This window comes from Acanthopagrus latus, chromosome 18 (genome assembly GCF_904848185.1).
Source record: "Acanthopagrus latus isolate v.2019 chromosome 18, fAcaLat1.1, whole genome shotgun sequence".
NCBI classification, from domain to species: Eukaryota; Metazoa; Chordata; class Actinopteri; order Spariformes; family Sparidae; genus Acanthopagrus; species Acanthopagrus latus.
Genome location: NC_051056.1, coordinates 30,937,406 through 30,959,406, shown reverse-complemented (window position 1 = coordinate 30,959,406; position 22,001 = coordinate 30,937,406). Strand labels below are relative to the sequence as shown.

Genomic DNA, 22,001 nt, shown 5'->3' with positions numbered 1-22,001 from the left:
AGCACACCACCTTGTTTCCAGTCTTCACGCTGAGCTAGGCGAGCATAGTGGGCTCCACACTTATCACACAGACACGTTTTGAGCATTAAAAAGACGTCATATCAGATGTTTTCTGATAAAAGCCTCCATTACTGGTCAGCTTTCGTGCTGTTATTCTACTTGACCATAACTGGCATGCGTGCCTGTGTGTTTGCCTAAGTGTGTGTGCAATGAATCAAGTCCCTCAGGCATGCACTGTGTCCGGCCACGTCATTATGCTTGTGAAAATACCCACATCCCCAGGCATGCCTCCACCGCCATAACATGCAGTAACAGGATTATTATAGCGTTTACCTTGTCATCATAGGATTTGGGATACCTTGTGGGCCCTCACTATGATAACCATTATTACCAATTTCCATACTGAAAACAAAATATTGTAAACAAACAAAAAAAGGGATGACAAATGTAATGTGAGAGAAACGGCATGCTGATCAAACTTCAGGAGTAAAAATGCTCTTTTTGAGTAGTGAAATTTTGCAAGAATGTAAGGAGATTAAAATTTTCTTGAGTACAAACCAGAGTGTTTTATTTACACTGAATCTTACAAAAAGCAGGTGGACTTGTAAGGTAATGATTGCAAGAGCCCTTCATGAAAGGTAAGGGGCACTTTCAAAGGTAGCACACGACAAGAAGCCACACCATCCACCCATAGGAACAATTCCAAGCTTAAAAACGTAAACCAGCACCAAGAATTTAGTAAACAGTTTTATGTACAAGATCCAGAGAAAAGCACAGAGTGAAGTAAGTTGAGAGGGAGAGGGAGGTGGAGTAAAAGGTCTTACGTTTTCATGGGAATTGTCTCAATGCTATAAAGATACACAAAAAACATAACATAAAAATGTTATTGAAATGTTCAGTGATAGAAATGCACCAGAAAGTTGCCAGTAATCCAGCACAGATCACATGGCGAGGCGCCACTGATCCTGACACGGTGCTGCAGTAAAGCTGTGACTATTGAGTCCAGTGACAATGAAAAAAAGGTGCATGAAGAAGAAATATAAATCGACAAATGTGCCAATGTTTCTTTGTAAAGTGCCAAGTGCTTGACAGAGGGGAATGACTTGACAGAGGGAAATGAAGGCTATGGAAGATGGAAATAGTAGAAATGGTTATCACAAAGTAAAATGCCAAGTCCCAGAAACAGAGGAACTACAAAGAGGAGAGAGAAGGAAGGAGAGAACAAATCAACATCAACCAGCAGAACTACTGCGACAACATGGAAGTAAAACATGGAAGTAAAACCAAAATAATCTCAATGTTATCAAATAATAATCAAACACTTAAATAAGTGTATTAGCAAACTACAAACTGAAAAGTTGAATTGCTCTTCATTATTTGCAGCGCAGCTAGCTATTACTTGCAGAAGAAGAAGCTACAGAAAAGAAGGATGTCCTGCAACCATTCACAGCATTTAAGGATATCATATCTGTTTCTATTAAATATAAACCTTTAAAATCAATGTATGTATATGCACAGTTGAATAGAAGCAGTAGAATAACAAGTACAAGTACTCACTCATCGTAAACATCCTCTGTGTCCATCCTGCGGTAGTACTTGGCGAGTTTTACTGCAAGGATGATGCTTGGAAGCAGGAAGAGAGTGCTGCAGCCCAGGCCCATCCAGAATGTGTTCTGAGGAAAGAAAAGGCAATTACAGCTTAATCCATTAATCACTTAGTTGATCCACATCACATTATTCACTCAAGTCATTTTCCTAATAACAGTGCTAAACATTGTAGTTCTCGGTTCTATTCTTTGTCTTTTGGGACAATTTGGGGGGAAATAACAAGCAATTTGAAAGTTTTCACCTCGTGCTTAGGTTGTCACAATTTAAAACTTTGATACAAAACGAGAATTAAAAAAGACTCTTTCTATACCACAGAAAATAAATTATTCATTTTTCAAATAATAAATAATGTCAATATTCATGATCAATCACAAGCTGCAGTTGGTGAAACTAGTCAGAAAATAAAGCTAAAAAACTTTGTTTCATGCATATTTGTATGAAAAATGTAATTTACTAAAATAAGTAATATATCTTACTTATACGTATATGTATTTTATGTCTGATGACAAACCAAGTTTCAAATTGCCTAAAGTTTTATTTTGTTTCAGTTCCAACCTCGTTCCCGTGTGCTGCGAGGTCAGACTGAATTTCAGGCTCTTAAAATCTTCCAGCTGCTGCCTGGCTTTATATCCACTATCATAAACAGACACGCTGTGTTTCTTACTGGCTGTGACAAACACACGTGGCATTACTGTGTGATGTCACATTCAAAATGTTTCTATGCATACTTTATTTCATAAGATGACCAAAAGAGATTTCAGTGAATCCGCTATGATTTTTCCAACTCCGATAAGCTGCAGCTATCCACACTGCTCTTTAAAACAGTCCTACTGCTGTTTCAGCGTGGTTTTGTTTGGCCGTATCTGAGCGATAATTACCATGGAGTCCACCAAGAAACTGCAAGTAATGATTTCTGCTGTGTCCACCATGTTGCTGAAAGGCTTGCAAGGTGCAACCTCCAGGGCCAACTACAGAGAGGAAGATATAACCAGTGAACAGAGACACACACATTCTGGAACACACACTGTATATCTGCAGGAAAACCATCGTCCAATCCTGCATGTTGAGTGCTGTTTGCTTCTTGATGACATGAAGTTCTGCTGTGTTATCAGGCTGTTGGGTAAAAGAGTCACTGCTCATTGCAAAATACATGTATGTTCTTGAAAAACAACAATAAAATTCTGATTGAACTGTTCTACTCTGAAATCCACAAAATAGCTTCAGGCTTCAAACATGTCTCTTTTACTTTGTTTTGAATTCCTTAAGTTAACTACAGCAGAACCCAATGTGCCACAAAGCAAATTCCTCAGATTTATAGAGGTTGTAACTGTTATATTTGTCTCTCCTATACTTACTCCTACACTTATGTAACATGCAAAGGTCTTCCTGCCAGTACACAACTCTGTGCCCTACCAGTGTTTGGTTTTCACTAGGATGATTAATGGACTCAACATTCAAGCCAACTCTTCAACACTTACAGAGGATTTGACCCATTCTATGTACTGATGGAAGTATCCAGTGATGGTCGCTGTGAATTTTCCTGTTTCCTGAAGAAGATTGAGATATAATGTGGGTTACAGACCATTCACAAATTGAGAATATAAACAAAGCAGGTGATCCTTCAGTTACCCGGTTGATTAAATCTGTAGCATTCTGGGAGATGAGGTGCTGGGCAGCTTCGATGGCATCAAGAACTGCTAGAACTTTATTCTGTAGAGATAAGTGAGAGATACTGATCAGTTTGAGGCTTAATCTAAGCCTCGATACAGGATTCAGACCGAAAGGATGGTTTACTTACAGGCAAGTCTGAGGCTGTTCTCTCCAGGAACCTCATACTCTGGTTCAACGCACTCTTTAAAAAGTAAAATAAAGGACATGAGTTAACATCAGCAGTGTCACAGGTCAGGAGATACAGTCAAGAGTCACTTTCACAACTGGAAACACCACTGAACCACAAACAGAACAGGCAAGAACAAAACTAACATGTTATGAGTTGTCTGCTTTCATTACTGGCATGCAGAAGAATTTGTTCCAAAATGAAATATCCACATATCACTAACTTTGTGATACAATTGCTGACATACACTGTATGTTTCAAATGAAAAGTTTTCTCCTTGTTTTCCACCAATGAAGGAAGAGACAGTGTTGTTACCAAATGAAGGACTTATTCAAAGGTCCCATATTGAACAAGTATTTACACAGCACTTAGAACTGCTTCAGAATAATGTGGAACTATCAAAAAAGAGGCTGTATTCAGAAACATTGCACAGCCGCTACTTTCACAATATAAGCTTACAGGAAAATAATTCTGGGTCCCAAAATCACGTAATCTTGTAATTTCACGATTTGGCTGCTATGTCATATTGGCTTCAAAGCCAGTCGCTGATCCCGGCGGCTTGCATGCCTCCAGCTTGGCCATGGCCACAAAAGCACCAGCAATGCTGATTAAGAAAGTGGGCAGCGCCGGCTCAGGCCTGTGAGATCTAACCAATCAGAGCAGACTGGGTTTTCAGGAGGGGGACCTTGAAGAGACCGGGGCTAAAACTGGGCGTTCAGACAGAGGATGAATAGAGCTACTGTGGCAATGGACAGTTTGAGCAAAATCTGCACTTTCTGAACATTTAAGCATGTTGTAGTTTATTCTAATAATACATAAAAATACACACCTTTAAAAAGAGCATAACATGGGACCTTTTTAAAATGTCTTTTCCTGAAGTGAATATTTCACCATATTTTGGTACAAACCCCTTCATGTTCAACACCATGGAGAATATGATCTTTATGTGAATGTAAATACAAGAACACACACACACACACATTATCATACAGTACCATCCAAAATGAGATATATCTTCTCAGATTACTACATCATCTAATGAGATAAAATATCTCCCAAAAAACAAACGGGACATTAAATACACAAGATGGACACACTTCTGCTTACCCTCGCTCTAACATATTTCTTGAAGTAGAAGAAGAAAAAGTAAAAAAACAACAACAAAGAAAAACATAAAAATCTGTTGTCAAAGCTGAGTGGAAGTGCGTCACTGCTTGTCTCAATTGCAAGAAGCTGTAAATCCTTGGTGTTATTCAAAAGAATGGCATTGCCTTTGACAGAGAAAGGAAAACTGAATATTTAATTTGTTTTTCACAGACGTGACATGATTGATGACACATGCCTGAGGGTCCAAAACGCTCTGCTTTTGATGATGCTGAAATATTCTTCCTCTGTCAAAACTGATACCATTCTCTTAAAGACATTAGCACAAGGGCAATACACCAATGACTCCTACTCAGTTGCTCTGGTATACACCGTTACACTATAGTGCATAACAAACATTGACTGGTGAAACATTCTTCTGAGCAGAGATTAATTTTGTAGACTTTCTCTGAACCTGCTTTTTTTTTTGGCAATGAGCAGCAATGAGCCCAACATCACATTTACAAAGTGTTACCAGTTGCTTATTTACAGGCAACATTAAGCACACAAATCAACATTATCATTCATTTACAGTCATGCAGCTAAGTTATGAATGCAAATCCAATGGTCACTTTCCTTTAGCTCCGTTTTTGGTCTCTACTAACTGCTGAAGGAATCTGTCTCATAAGCTGCTCCACTCCGTTCATCAGGGAAAATCAACTTTTGGATACTTTGTTCTGGTCGTTTCTTACATTTCCCTCAGTCTGCTTCTGCTAATGAAGTTATTCATCTTCCCAAATTCCCAAATTTGCCAGAGTGTGTTCAGCCAGCCCCCCAGCGAAGACCAGATGAGGGTGTACTGCATCTGCCTGCACTTCGAGCAAAAGAGCTAGGATTTTTTTTACAACAACATGCATCTGTTGGCCAGAACACAACATGCCCTGTGGCTGCAGTGCACTCTGGTCTTTTGAGGCCTCTGTGGCTGAGAAAATTGGTGCATGCCACTTCTATGCTGGGCTTCTGTACAACTGAGAATGGACAAATATTATGTGGTAAAAATGAACAAATTGAAAACTTTGTGTAAAGCACAAGCCTAGGGTTAGGGTTCGACTAACCCCAGCCCTTACCCTCTGTTGTGAATATTTTAATCTTGATGTCATGTCAGTTCACCTCTTCAACCAAAAAGGTCAGCCAGCATGATTATCAGAACAGAAAACAGAGACACACAGTCATTACCATGGCCTGCTCCATGGGGATGATCTGTTGACTGTGGATCTGCCGCAGAGTGCCGATGTGGCCTTTCAGAGCGGTCTGCAGAGCCCCTCTGGGCTGAAACACACAAAGTGAAACAAAGGACTTTTGGTGAAATATCATTTGTCAAAACACTGAAAGGATCTTTTAACTCATAAACTACAAAAAGATCATCAGAGCAGAGTCCATGAGATAAGTGTGTTTCATTGCTGGCCAATGAAGATATTTCTATTTCCTGTGCGTCCAACAGTCAAATTATTCAGCATTCCTCTATTATTAGAGGAATACAGTCAGTATCAGGTGCACAAAAATATGCACTTCATGGGAAAATTGTTCCTAATTATGAGTAAGGCCTCATGTAGCACCATAACTTGATGCTATAACATCTTTCTTTAATAGGTTCCTACTTGAAATACAACTAACCACAAGCACCTTGCTTTTCGCACAGTTTTTACAGGTGAATAAATGCGTTCTGCTATCCTGAAACCATCTGAAGGAACGGCAGAGTCAGACTGCTCCCAGAGACCCAGAGTCTCAATTAGACAGAGCTCGGAGATAAAGAACACTGAAGTCCACCAAAGTGCTCCCACATGGCATGTAAACACACAGGCAGTTTCACACTGTTGCTTTAGTTTTCAGACACATAATCTGATTAACTTGAGTTGATGTTTTTATATCAGCCTAAGTGGCACCAAGGTGTTCTTACCATGAGGTCTGTCTGGGCCTCCAGCTCTCTGGCAAATGAGAGCAGATCCATCACAGTGACTCCTTTGTTGACCTGACGATAGGCAGGAGGAACATAGTAAATATTATTCTCTAAGTAGTAATGTTTAAGCTACATCATTAGAAAGTTGTGTGCTGCGGCTTGGAACAACTATAAGAGTAAAGAATACTGATCAGCAATGCAGCATTTTCTGAAGGAGGAGATGTTCAGATCCTCAACAACTTAAATGTTGTGAGAAGTAATTATTTATTATCTAGATAAGAAACATAACTCCCCTTTCACCTTTCTGTAATACCAAGTAGAGCTCACTTCATTGATGTCCAAGATCAAATTGATCCTATTAGCTGCTAATCTCAATTTATTCAATTAAACATAGTGGTTAGAAACTTTTCTTTAATTTATGCATTTTTTAATTAAGTTTTGTGGGTGCTGTCTGAGAGAGTCTTTGGGTTTTGAAATGATGACTGAACAACAAAGTAATCTGGCCATACTACTGTTACTGTCTTAAGTACATAAAATTGCCTAGCAATGCTTGTTGATGTAAAATAACTTATTCTGACTTTTGGAAAGTTTGTGAAAAACTTTCCAAAAAAAACTGGTTCGACGGAGTCCTTAAAGCTTTTCGCGCTCTCTCTTTCCTTTTCTCTCTCAGGACATAAATCTAAATGAACCTGACAGCCAGTGTTAGAGAAGACAGGGAATGCCAAGTCCTGGCTTGTTCCTACACACTCTTTGCCTTGGCAGGAATCCTTTTGGATAATCGAGCTTCAGTGGTCTTCAGCAGAACCCAGTGTACTGTGTCACGTTGCAGCTCTCATTAAGTATGGCACGGCTGCCTGCTGTATGTTAACTGACAGCCAGGGTGGAGGCTGATTAGCTGAGCCTTAAGGACCAAGCTATTTCTGGTAACATACCATTAAAGCACAACTGTAATACAGTAATATTACTATACGTATAGAATAATCTATTATCAATATTTACACTGATCTGATATCAATAGAGCGAATACCAACTAACTGATGTCATGAAGCCTCCTAATGCAAATTAGCTGATTCAGTTTGCAATAAAATATCACAAAGATCAACAGTTAGATCATATTTACTGTTCTTGTGTTTAATGCATGTTTTCAGTTCAATTTCTTTGATTCTGATTTTATGTGTATAACTTTAAGTTTCCTATCATTCATGCACATTTTTTGCATATCCTTTTTGAGCTTTTGTCACCTCTTCCAGGTAGTCTGCATAGTTGATTTCTGACAACCCTGCTTCAGAGAAGTCCAGGAGGTTCTGCTTCCCCTCTGCCTCTAACAGGATTATTCCCCTCAGGTCGATCTTAACACTGTCCAGCTGACCCACCACGTCCTTCGTGAGCTGGAAACACACAGAAAAAGGTACAGCATTACGTTCAATACGGCCTGGAGGTAAAAAATAACAGCTTGATTGTTGATTCAAATATTAAAGGTAACTTTATCACTATTAGGTACTGATGGCTGCATTTCTCTGTGTGTGCCTGTTAGAAGTGCTTAGTTGGTCACAGTTCAAGCCTGTGTATAGCAGAAACAGAGAATTACTGTACAGAAATGTTGTTAACATAATGAAAGGCCAAAGAAATCCAAAACAAATGTTGGCACTTAAGTAAGTCTTAAAAATGTGGTTTGAATGGAAGTCCAACTGTCAAATCAAATCAAAGCAATCTTTATTTATATGGTGCTTTTCATACAGAAAAGGTATCTCACAGCAAAAGCATGAGAAACAGCAAAATAAAATCAAGAGAGGAAAATTAAAAGAACCCAACCCTCCCACCCCCACAGTCACTCACAGAGACATACACACTCACACACACACAGGTCCCACTCAAATAGTTTTTCTTTATGCTGTTTGTGCTTGGTAATTATTTTTTTTCTAATGTAAATGCAAGTCACTGTTAATGCATTTCTGAAGAACCCAGAACACTTTTCTTTAGTACTTTGGTTTCCTGTATATCACATTTTAATGGATTTCACGTCTAACGCAACACAAATTGTGCTGCTCTGCAGTCGAAAGGTGCTTTACGAATAAACTTTCATTGAATGAACTTATTTTCATGCAAAACCTCACCAACTAGTTCTGAGACCAAGATAGAGTAATACAGTGCTATTACTAGCCAGACATCAATAGAAGCAAGATCTCTACAGTGACTATAAGTATTCAATTACTGCAAAGAAATGGATTATTGTTCATTAGGATTTATTTTTTCTTCTGGTCTGAAAACCAAAACCAGGGAGACGCGGCCTTTGTTTATAAATATGAGTTTCAAAAAGGATGTCTTGAATAGTAGTATGCAATTTCACCACCAAAACCAAAAACATACGCTTTATTGTGGAGACATAAAGAGGAAACAACAAAAATGTTGGCAGGAAAGTTGTTTGTCCCAAGATGACATGGTACTGACACTGTATGTGAGTGGCTTGGATTTCCCCGAAGACTAAAAACTGTTCAGCCTATTAAGCTTTTCTACTGAGTATACATGAGGTCCTGAGGTCTGCTCAAACAATCTTTCAAAGGAATTGTTTTAAATAAAGCCAGTAAGTGTTTGGAACACTTTACTATATACTCCATTAAACTGCTGGTTCCCAGGACACGTATGCCCCCCGATCCAGCCAATGACCTAATGTCAAAAATACAATATAATCCACTTTTCATAGAATAACAAAACAATCTAGTTTAAGGTGTAAGTAAATTACTCATCATTAAAGTGATGCCAGGTGTCTGTCAAGAAATGAAATACAATTTCAGAGTAGGGGGGAAAGTTCTGCACTAACTGTTAAAAATGTATTATATAAAAATATATACAAACAGCTGGATGCATTTTTATATCATTGATAACAATGGAAATAAAATAAACCACTACATTGCTCTTCCTTGTAGTACTTGTGAGTTGCAGTGACCCTCTTACCAGATCACAATACCAACACTGGACCCAACATTATCCGAGTCTGAGACCCCTGCTGTCAGCTATGATGCTTGAGTATGATTCAAAAACAACAACTCAATCACAAATCTAAATCAGCTTTTTTTTTTTTTTTTTCAAATGATGAATCTGGAAACTGAGCTCATTATGAATGAACAAGATTCTAGTTAAATTAATATTAGCATATTGGCATCATTTACAGGTGTAGAGGAGTGTCTTCATTTAATAAGCCAACAGGCCAAAATCAGTTGCTAAAATGAACAAGCTGTTAGCAGTAGCCTGGCTAGCAACTAGCTACTGCCGAAGAATAACACAAAACTATTGGACAACAAGAGTGTCCTTGCTGAACGATCCTATCACACACAGAATCATACATACCGCACGCCACAGTGGTTCTGAGCCATGGTGTAAATACAGTAAGGCTTATTTATGATCTAATGTACTGTCAGGGTTTAATAATGTCATTATTGTTGCTAATAGCTGGTTACTTGTGCGCCAAAAGCCAGATAGCGTCGAATGTAACAACTGCAACGAATCTGATTGGAGAACCACAACCAATGGCCTCGCTCTGCTGGATAGCTCAACCAATCAGCTGTAAGCACTGCGTCAGAACGCGCTCATCGGTTGTGGTGAGTGAATCTGGATTAACGGTGTTTACGTCGTTAATATAATGTGACGGTGACGGTGGAATAACATACAAACATGTATATAGAAATATAAACATCTATATATGTCTGTGGTTCAAGCTAGCGGAGCTCCAAAATGTCCGTGTTGCCGTGGAAACAGCGCAGCGCGTGTCTGCACGTTCAGTTGGATTTTGACGCAAGCAGGAAGTGACGACAACACATCAGGTGAATGCGGAACGTTTTCTCAGGAGCAGCTCAGGTCCGTTTTCATGTAATATATCTGATATTACCTCGTAGGTGATGTTTCCAGTTTAGTAGAGACAACACTTAGAACGGATACTGTCTGATGACTACAACAGAAATTAGCTAAAGGATGTTTAAACCCCTCGACAAACTTACAGACGAGCTACTCTGCTTGTAAGTAGCGTTAGCTGACGTTCAGTATGTGTTTAAACAGTTTGTAGTGATGGAGCAGATGATGTGTGCACAGGTCCTAGTGCTGGTAAATCAGAGGGTCCCTGAAACCCAAAGATGAAAAGATGCTACGTTGGTCTAATTTAGATTTTATGAAATGTTACACTACAGAACCATCATCACCTGAAACACTACGTCATCACCTGAAACACCATGTGACCAGCATAAGAGAAGTCATGTGAAAACCATCAGTCGTGATTTATGAATTATGTCAATGTTATTTGATCGTTAGAATAAAAAGGCTTTACTCAGATTAAGAAGGAGACAGTTGTTTGCAACCTGAAGAGCTCCAACAAACAGTCTGTTTTACATAATGTTTCAAGAGAGCGCCATTCTGTGCTGAAGCCTGTAAAAGTGATGCAATAACTGACCCCTGATCTGTCCTGCTAACGTGCTGTCGGGCAGAGTGTTATACTTTGGGTAAACTTGAAACATTTGCAGGCGTTAAATGAAGACAAATGACCAATGTGCAGAACTAGACAGGGCGTGGGAGATATCAGCTGTTGGCTCCAATGAGCCAAGACAATCTAGCCAACTGGCAGTAAAGCACTGAATGTGTTAGGCATGCAGGCAGAAGTGGCTGAGGGTCAGAAAGAAATATAAACGTATATCTGTGTGTTGCCTCAGGCAGACTCTGTGGTACTGTAAGGGCTCAGGCCGTCTGTCGGCACACACTTTTGCAGCCAAGCATGGAGATTTGTTGACACTCCATCACTGTTGGCCTTTAGGCCTCATATCCAGTTTGCGTCATATATAAAGTTTAGCCCTTGTTTAAGATTGTAGTGCATTGGTTTATTGTATATTAAATGCTCCTAAGAACATTTTGTGAAGATCACTTCTACAGCATAAAATCAAGCATGTGCATTTCTAGAACACAGGGTTAAAGTTCCATACAGAGCTCAGTTGTGCTTATTTTAATCACATTAATAACAAAATCATTTGTGATCAGTTGTAGCACCATGTCCAATCTTAATCATTCATGTGTTTTAAACATAGACAGGATAATGAATGTTAACATTTTGGCGAGCAGTATTTAAAGTGAAACAGCAAAACAAAAGCAAAACATCTGTCTCTCTACTTCCTAGGTTCCACTAATGGTAAAGGAATAAGTCAAAAACAGTTTTCAAAATGCTTCTATTGTGATTTGAGTTTACTGACCACTGTCGTGTTCAGGTAGGAGGAGATGTTGAAGACTTTGTCCAGACGCATGGCCGAGTAGATGCCTTTGTTCTCTTTGCAAGTGCTAAAAAAAGACATGCATACAAACAGATACAGACAGGTATAACAGAGACAGAGAGAGGGAGAGAGAGAGAGAGGAAATGTCAACTTCAAAAGTTTCAGAGTGAAAATATTTGCTGCCACCATGTGAAGTTGACTGGAAGTACATGACGCACTAATAGAAAAAGAAAATCAGTGGTATGTTTGCCAACATGTCAAAGACATGTTCCATGATAACAGTTGGGCAGCCACATGCCATACAGACTTACATAATGTACACAGTATTAGCACTGCTTGCTTTTTAATGGGCCAAGACTTGTTAAAGCAACATTGCTCTATTTGGACATATAATGACTGCGGGTCTGTCATCCCAGTAACTGAGGGTATGCAGCTTCTCAGTGGGGAGAGATGATGAAAGATGATGTAATCACAGAGAAACAGGCTGAAGAAAAGCAGCACAGATAGCCTAGAAAAATGATGCTAATGAGCTTCTCAGGGTTAATAGTATCTCTGTTTCTCTCATTTGCATCTTCATCATTTGAAATAAAATATTCAGTTGCATGATTGATGCCTGACCCGACGAAGCAAAAACTGAAGCAAAACGTCAAAAACTGCATCAGCCTGTAATTCTTCAGCCTGTAACTGAATAAATGGCTTGTCTTGCTGCAAAATCCATCTAACCAAATGTAAATACAAAATGCACAGGAGACAGATGTGGAGTAGGCTGTGAGGAGAGCGATCATCACTAAAGCATTGCCTCTCAAAGGTGGCAGACAAAACACTAAATACACCTAAATACATAAACATGAGTTTGCCTTGCCTGTACAAGCTCTCTGCTGTCAGCTCCAGGTCGGAGTCGTTGTACATGTAGCCAGGGATGAAGTTCTTCCACTCCGGGTTGACCAGGTACGGGGTGTCCACAACCTGGCAAATCACAAAACCAGAGAGAGGACATATTATCGATCGTTCTTATAGGAAAACAAAAGTCAGTCAGTAAATTAAATAAACCTGGCTCCAATTCTGCCGAGCAGAATGTAATTTAAGACCACAGTAATTCAATACCAGCCCACGGACCCGAACAGAGCATTAGGCTTTTTTCCTATGGGAAAAAAATACTCGCCCTTCATATCCCTGCTGAAGGTATATCTGTGTAAGAGCAAACTGAGGTGCTGTCAGATGCATTTATGTTCACTAAATGATTCCATAAATGTCTACATGTCAATATATTCCATGTAATACTCTTAACATATAGCTGCAAGATTCTGACACATAACAAACAACAACATGCCGCCCACACCTGGGAGCAGCTGCTGCTCTCCTGATCCTGACCAAGAGACACTGACCTGATGCTGTTAACTTTGATTCTGACAGATATGCTCAGTGGTTTATAGATCTGAACACTGTAGATTGAAGTCCATACAGTCCAAGGTACTCTTTTTATATATAATCAAAAAACATGTTCTGTTGAGATGTAATTTTTAGGGGAATTTGGTCACTGTATAATTTCTGGGTGGAGTTGTGACTTGCCTTGAATATTTCTGTGCTGTGGAAGGGTTCACAGATTAGTTTCTCCATGTTTCCTCCAACCAGAAAGATGATGGTCACCAATCCCATCAGCACCCAGGAGAAGATGAAGCTGAATCCAACGCCACTGTGGAGATAGATAGATATATATATATATATATATATATATATATATATATATATATATATATATATATATATATATATATATATATATATATATATATATATATATATATATATATATATATACATATATACATACATACATACATACATACATACATACATACATACACACACACACACACACACACACACACACACACACACACACACACACACACACACACACCATTACGTATGAAGGTGTAGCAGTATTATGCGATGTAGAGATGGTACTGGAGGAAGTGAAATGGTAAAAGGAGCAGTAGTTGTTACACTGAGTTTAACATGGATATTAATCTCACATTAACATAATACAAAAAAGTCTGAAAAATAATCGAGGATGGTCACAAATATTTCACATAAACTTTTGATAAAATACTTGATAAATAAACTTAATGAGTTTGTTGCCTGCTGTCTGAAGCCCCTAATGTTCCTATCTGAAATACTTTTTTCATCTTCTTGTGTGAATATATAATTTATAGATATTCTTTTTATGAGACACCTGTATTTTCCTGGTTTCATCACTTTCACCAGTGTCAAGCTTTGCTATGACATGGATTTACTTATACCGTCATTACTGCCATATATATTTTAGCATATCAAAAATTCTTAACTGTGACAAAACACATGTTCATCCAGTGATTTCTGCCGTTATCTGACCGAGCCTGTACACAGGTGACTCACGCCATGAGCATCGTTCCTCCCGTATTGGAGATGCAGCCTCGGGTTGTAGGTGAGGCGTGCTTGTCGTATCCCAGGGTGCCACACAGCAGGCCCAGGTAGTTGAAGGCCAGGACCAGGACCACCATGCAGCAAAGAGCAATACAGCCAATCCACCTATAAGCAGCAAGCAACACTAAATGGTGAGAGCTTCCACTGAATGTGGCCTGATAATAACACAGATAGGACTATAACATCCCCCACCGCAGCCTGAGAGTTTCAGTGCGGAGCGAGAGAAAATGTAATACAAAGCTATTAAAACAACTGATATATCATCTTGGGGTTTCCTCCTGAATTAATGTAGAAGCAACATGAATATTTCATAAAGGCCAAAATATTAATTCAAGCTTGTACAGCACACATTACGTATACAGTAGCTTGTAAGGTAGTGGCCACATTACAGGATTTACACTTTTTACAGTTTCTAGGTGTGTGTGTGTGTGTTTTTTTTATTTATATCAGTTCAGCATACCTGTAGAAGTCCATTTGGTCAATTTCAGGGTAGTGGTCCTCAATCTTGGCATGGGCATGGCTAATGAAGATAGTGAAGTTGGACAGGCAACTCTGCACAGGGAACACTTTGGAAAAGCTGCTGATGTTATTGCCGATACCGTCCACCAAACCCTGAACAGCTGAGACACAGGCCGCTCAGTTAATCCAGTAGTCTCAATACACGACGTGTGGAAAGATGCACCAGGTCAGAACTCGAACACAGAATCATGTTCAATATGTTGCTCAGTTTCTGATTGGATAATATCATACTATACTGCATAGTTGAAAGATGCTGTATATATTATTATACATTAAATTTGGGAATATTTGTACACATTTTACTTCAGATATAAAACTGAAAATCCACCAGATTTTGAAGGAAGAAATGAGACGTATGGAGAAAATCCTGTTGATTTATATAATCAATGTGTGTAGTAAGACACATAGCAGGAATGAATGATGTCACTTACTCTCCACAACACTTCTGGTCTGTTCTATGACCATGTGTGGTGTGTCGTTCAGAGAGGAGAAGCCCTGTGAGAGGAAGACACAACGTTTTACAACAATTTCTAATTTATTGTATGAGGGTGATTTTGAATTGGTTAATCAAAGGCAGTCTGGCCTCTGAAGGAGTGTTGATTACACTGGACAAAATGTTGAGCACATTAAATAACTCAGAGATGCATTGACGTTACAGACTGACAGTTGCAAGAATGTACGAATATTCGTTCCAGGCTCACCCTTTGGACGATTGCACTGAGGTCCGTTTTCAGTACCTCGTTCACATTTTCCAGCTGAGGGTTCACTTTTGGTAGCTAAAACATAAACGGACAAGAAAAGGTGATAAACATGCACAGTGATAATTGATCCATTCTCATCTCTTGAGTCAGGTAGAATTGATCAATACTCAGTGACCTCATTATCATGCAGTAATGTTTAAAGGTCATTCCCAACTCTTCAATGACACTTTGTCTCTGTTGGTTTTTGGCTGTCATCCCAAACCAGGTCTTTTTTAAGAACATCATGCAGTGAGTAAATGAAACAAATCATGATCAGGACACTATTTCAGAGATTCAACTCTTATTAGCATTTTTTAACCGATACCAAAAATATATTAGTTGACCGATCATAACCCTGACATAAACCTTGTTTCATCTGCTCAAACTTATTATTATTTCCCAAAAGACTAAAACTGCCATTTTCACTTTGCCCATGTGAAAAGAATATATGAACATTAGTGTCTGTAGCATGAATTCTGCATATGAGAATGTGTGTTTATACCCGTGTGAAGTTGGCGCTGATCTGCAGCTGAGACAGTGACTGGCGGATGTTTCGGCACAGCTGTGCAGTGGTGGCGTCTGACTCCTCGTCGTGACAGCCCGGGTCGTTGAGGGTGCGGTTGATACTGGTCCGAACCAGGCTCAGGTTGAAGTTGAGTTTCCCTGTTCCTTCCTTGAGGACCTCCAGACCCACACTGACGTTCTCCAGGGCCTCCTTGGTTTCTCGCATGGCTGAATTGAAAGAGACCGTAGTTAAGATTGACAGTGATGTGGGTTGCTGTTGTGGTATGAGGGGAAAATCCGGAGGTGTAGGAAGAATGCTCATTGAATTAAAGGAGTGTCCTAAAATCATTTTCACTGCAAACAATTGAAAAGCAATGGAGAGAAAAAGATGCCGTTGTTTCCTCTGCAAGCTAACTTTGTTCTTCTATAACTAAACTGAGCCAAGTAGTTGTTGATGCAGTTGGACCAATTCAGCTATAATGAAAAAAAAATATTTTCTCATTTGCTGTCTTACATATTTGAACTCAAATTGAATTGTGAAATATGTTATTTCCCCCCCATGAGCCCCAGACTGTGTCGCTTGGCTGCAAAATGACTCAAAGAATTTTAAATCTTTTAAATCTTTTAGTGTCCTGCAAAATTTCATGAAATAGGTCTGACAGGAATTGTATACATATTGCATACTTATTTCCAGAACAGGAAAATATATTATTGTCAGTTATGAAGCCAGCATTTCTGGGGCATATACAGTCTCAAATAACTTATGTTTTACCAGTAAAATGATTGAATAGTACCATCACGTATTGAACATTTAGCCATGAAAATGACAAAGTGTGACAAATTGGCACACAGTCGATATAATATTGGGCACAACACCAGACTCACACAGGACACAAAGTTTGCACTCATTATAAGGACCAGGTCTGAGCCGAGTACATTATACTGGAGTTCATGTGTGTCGGCGGCGTGTTCAGATGCTGGTGTGAATCAGCAGCATCTGAAACTGGACCGCATTGCTTCCTGACAAACAATAACCAGACAGGAATGCCATGAATAATGTGAATTTGTTAGTTTCTATTAAAAGTTGTTGCTGTTAGTATCTGTCTCTTTCCCCACCAATTGAATTCATCAGAAGACAGAAGCCAGTGTTAGTTAACAATCACACAGTAGCCTGAGGCAGACTCTGAAAACTAATCAGGATAACAAATGCAGAAACACTGGTGATTCTTAGCATTGGAATAAAAGATACCAGAGTGTAGGAGAGGAACGTGGGAGGTGTGAAATATGTAGCTTTTAAAATTTGTTGTTTTTTTAATATAAAAATTATGAATCTTGGTCGTCAGACAGGTTTTACATGTGATAGACAGGATATTATCTACTTTAGTATCTGGTTTGTACCAGAGACTGAGATGGACTGACTGCTCGGCTCAGCCCCAGTAGGAGCACAATAGTACACAAACATTAACACAAAACTCCGTTCACAGTTGTCAATGGTCACAAGCGTGTATATTCTCTGTAGTCAGACATCTATATACAGCTGCTTGTTTTGATGCATAACGTCAATGAAATATTGCTTTCATAGTTCATTTGGGTGGGAGTGCACCATAACTTCCAGTAACAGTGTTAAAATAGACTTCACACAGGCACAAATCACTTTCATATACTCACTTCACGCTGGGGGAACACAGTGAGAAGGGACATGTCCAAGAGCGAGTGATGCAGTTAGCTTAAAACTGCACTACACAGTAAAACAAACTTAACTGATGTCAGTTTACATAATTCATGGATTGTAAACTTCCTCACAGAAAATGAACTGACGTTAGTGGACACCAGAATCAGACTTTGTGTAGTGCAGTTTTAATATACAGTATTAATCAGTAGTTCAAAAACTTAACTCAGAAAGTCCAAATGCTCAAGAAGGATCACAAGGGAACAAATCAACAGGGCAACACTGGTGTCAAAGTTCACAGGGTCAGGGGTCAAAGGGTTGTGGGTCATTGTCCAGTTATGGAATTACTGTTACCTTTGATGGCTCTCTCGATTTTCACTTCATAAAAAAGCATAAAATATAGAGATTCAAAAAAGATTCGGAAGGATTATTACAAGTTCAAGCTTTTATGTGACGCACTGATGTTGAAGACCAATATTAAAATTAGATTAAGAAACTGTTTGTGGCAGAATATCTCAGCCACAACAAGTGATTTAACCTTTACTAGGGTTCTCCAGCAAACCTCCAGTGAGGGAGAACCTGAGAATGAGATTATCCCTCTTCTTTTTTTAAGTTCAGATGTTTTATCCTTTTGCAAGTAAGACAGGATACTATATGTCACATTAAGCTTGCAGTCTACAAGAACATGATCATATCATAACTGAAGAGGAAATTAAAAATATGCAAATGTACCTCCAGCCATGTTGAGCACTCTGTCCAGGGCCGGTCGGACCTCCTTATCCAGCTGTTCATGTATCCTTCCACCCAGTAATGGACCTATATCTGTAGAGAGCGGAGCATCAGACCAAAATAAGATTACAGTCGTCCCTGTCTTTATTATACACCTTCAGTACTAAAGCAGGAGGAATACTCAAGGGATCCTCTGTAACAGTCACTGCTGGAGCTATCTAGACCTAGTTATGTCACAAATCTGTTGTGAAAACAAGTCAAAGAAAGTAGAGACAGTAAATTCAGATAATAAGCATGATATACGACCAAGAGCAAGAACACACTGAATCGTTTCTGTCCACTTCATTCACTATCAGAGGCACAGAGGAGGTCTACTTACTATCTAGGTCATAGATGACTTTGTTCTTGGCTGTGGCGTATTGGGATATTAGGTAATCAATTTGCTGCAAACAGGAAACACAAGAGATCACAGCAGAGTCTTAGAAAGGGAAGCAGATGAAAATAATTTTATTAGTCTTGTCATAGACACCAACGAGCAGTCTGACGTGTAGCACAGTTTCAGACTCACATTATTTTTCAGCACAACATGATATAAAAGTGAAAGATGCCTGAGCCCCTGAACTTTCACTGAGTGAGAGTTTTAAAAAGCACATTTTCAGCTGTCATGCACACAAAGACTGAGAAACTGATTCTCTTTCTCTTTCCCACCTTGGAAGCATGACATCAATCATGCATTACCTGTAACAGCAGGTGAAATGTGTCAGGAACTTCCATATTATCCTTCAGCTTCTTGCTGTCCAGTTGATGGTGGTATTTATTATTATTATTATTATTATTATTATTATTATTATTATTATTATTATTATCAAAATTATCAAATTAGCTGGAGAGCTGTAGAATGTAATTTGCATTTGCAAACAACAAATAAATGAACACAATTTGTACTGACAGCCTGTTTTCATGTCTCTGTTTCTGCGACATGAAGCAGACTCAGAATTCTCCATCTACATGCTCCGTAGAATAACTCTGTCTCACCATCGGCGTGTCGTTAGCGAAGGTGTGCAGGTCCCTCATGTTGCTGTTGACCAGTCTCCGTATGTTCTTCACCTGAGAGCTCAGGTTCTGGTTGGCAGCATACGCACACAGCACTCCGATCCTGAATGAATGACAAACACAAACAGTGTGACCTTTTCCATCTCCACGTGCCTCCGAGTGACCCTGCTGCTCCCACATCAGTCGGCACATGAACCCTGAGGTGTGTTTGGCAGAATAAGGTGATGACATGTCGTTGACAGTAGGGGTCAGTGTGCACCACCACACTGACTTGTGCAGTTTCACCTGTAGAATGAGCTTCATTTCTTTGACAACCAGCATTAAACACAACCGTTCTTGTAATCACAGTAATGTGTGACTAACAACATTACAGTCATCTGTCTGTCTCTATCTAAATTGTTGATTGCATAAAAATTCACATTTACTCACTCAGGCATATTTCTAATAGAGTGGAATACAGAGGGATGGAAGCTAAAGAGTGGTTGGTTGTAGTATTTTCTGATATTTTTAAATAAGAGATTAATTTCAGGAGGAGATCTTATTTTCTAAGTAATTTGGAAACCAACTCCTCGCAGAAAATGCAGGTGTATCCATGTTAAGCTCCGAGGCTCTATCTGTATAATCAGAGGTCCCCGGGTTGTAAACATATTCAAATTAAATGCGAAAACACAGAAGTGCATGAAGCAGACCATTAAAGTGAGTCTCTTGCACACTTCAAACAGACCTGAGTAGCTTGGTACAAGGCTTAATTAGCTCAAGCAACATCAAGGGAAAGACGGCCCATAATATTAAGCCGTTTTCATGACTCACTCTCGTCCCAGATGAATTTTCAGTTCAGCACCTCACAGTAGTACTGTACATCTACATTTGTGCATGTATGCTTTTATTGCTGCGTGGATGTATGTAAATGAGCGTCGCTGGGGTGCGTGGTGTGATAACAGACAGGCGACTTCTGTATGAAGGACTGAGAAACATCAAAACTCTGACAGTGTGGTTGTATAACACAGTGAATCTCATTTGTAGTGGAGTAAGCTGCTTTATGAATGATGTAAGATGACTCGCAGAGAGGAGTAACAAAAAGACTGAGTCAGAGGCTACTGGGAAGGTTTAGATCAATGGAGATGAATCAGGGTGTTGTGACTCAGTGTATAATGAGGCAGGGGGTTAGCTTCTGTAGGTACAACAGCCTGGTGTAAGTATGTGACTGCTGCACTTGCAAAACTTATTCTCCATTCATCATGTATTAGGGTGTGTGTGTGTGTGTGTGTGTGTGTGTGTGTGTGTGTGTGTTCATCTTCACAGGCCTGTGATCAGCAGTTGCTGCTTTAGAAGTCTCCCTTTGTGGATATAATCCTGTTAATCCAATCTAATCTAACCTGTGTTATGCTGCAGACATTTTGTCACAGTAGGGATCATGTGGTTTTTTTTCTGTTTTTCTACTGAATGTGCAAAATATGAAATACTAGTTAAAAGAAGCACACAGAAGATGATACCAGATAAATGTCAGTGTTCCAACAGATGTGCTGAATAAGCAGCAGTAAATGCAAAGTAGATTGAAGTAGAGAAAGTTTATCTTATTCTGTCAGTTATTGTTTCTATTGATATTTTGACTAATTTGGACTTTTGTCTGAGCAGTGTTGTCCAGCAGTCGAGGTGTTTATCTTACAATTATATAAAACAGAGAAAAAAGATGGAACCATTAAATGTTCAGTCACCAGAACACTTGACAGTATTACATTTTTCATTTCATTTGTGCCATGTCAACCGTTCTACAATACATGTAGGTTCATTTGAGATGGCACATGTAGGAGCTGGTTACAGCTGAGTGAGAGACCACTGCTCAGTAAGAGACCACTGTTTGGCTAACCTGCTTCTGTCACAAACACATTAGCCAAACCTAATCCGACCACAGTGTTGTCACAAAATAATAAATTGTACATAAAGAAAGGTAAAGGTGTAGCTAATAATCTCAGAGAAGAAGAAGAAGAAGAAGAAGAAGAAGAAGAAGAAGAAGAAGAAGAAGAAGAAGAAGAAGAAGAAGGACCTTCATAACAGAACTTGTCCAAAAATGGTTTGCACACATCAAAAGTGTTTGCAGTTTGTAGCTAACAGGCTTAAACAGGCATAATCACTGGTGAGACCCCCGAGGAACAAACAGCGTGGCGTGCTGCCCCTGAGAGAGACACTCTTTCATCTGCGAGGCATCGAGCCGCACCACGGCTGAAGGAATTGTGATGATGTTTGCCTTAAATAGTGTTTAGGCCGACAGTAAATGCTGTCATCGTATAAGTGAAGACTTAATGAGAAACTAGGCCAAACAACTAGGCTGGAACACAGTGAAGGGGAGCCAGAGGCCACCAGCAGAACACTCAAAATGGCCACTTCCACTACAAAAGCCTTTTGTCAAACTCTCTCTGTCTCTCTCACACACACAGACACACACACACACAGACACACACACACACCGTCCCTCTGTCTGTCTCTTGCTGTCTGTCTTTATCACCAGAGCTCATACGTTCCTCTCTTCTGTCTTCAGGTCTTCTGCTCCGGCTCGTCTCTTTTCATCTACGTCTCTTTCGCCACACCTCTATTT

The 22,001-nt window shown here is 39.4% G+C and overlaps 1 protein-coding gene across 4 annotated transcripts in view; it reads right to left on the bottom strand.

Moving 5' to 3' along the window:
• prom1a (prominin 1a) overlaps positions 1–22,001 on the bottom strand; it is a 73,129-nt gene that overhangs the window by 4,800 nt on the left and 46,328 nt on the right. For 2 of the 4 annotated variants that reach the window (XM_037076285.1, XM_037076287.1), the window contains exons 4-23: positions 19,391–19,511; positions 18,735–18,798; positions 18,359–18,448; positions 15,956–16,185; positions 15,415–15,489; positions 15,145–15,208; positions 14,655–14,814; positions 14,147–14,299; positions 13,298–13,421; positions 12,591–12,694; positions 11,711–11,795; positions 7,727–7,873; positions 6,486–6,557; positions 5,765–5,857; positions 4,553–4,570; positions 3,407–3,460; positions 3,238–3,318; positions 3,087–3,155; positions 2,487–2,576; positions 1,558–1,673 (exon numbers count right to left, since the gene is read on the bottom strand). In XM_037076285.1, the coding sequence (XP_036932180.1) occupies positions 1,558–1,673; positions 2,487–2,576; positions 3,087–3,155; positions 3,238–3,318; positions 3,407–3,460; positions 4,553–4,570; positions 5,765–5,857; positions 6,486–6,557; positions 7,727–7,873; positions 11,711–11,795; positions 12,591–12,694; positions 13,298–13,421; positions 14,147–14,299; positions 14,655–14,814; positions 15,145–15,208; positions 15,415–15,489; positions 15,956–16,185; positions 18,359–18,448; positions 18,735–18,798; positions 19,391–19,511 (2,010 nt within the window). The other 2 variants (XM_037076288.1, XM_037076286.1) reach the window with 2 other exon arrangements.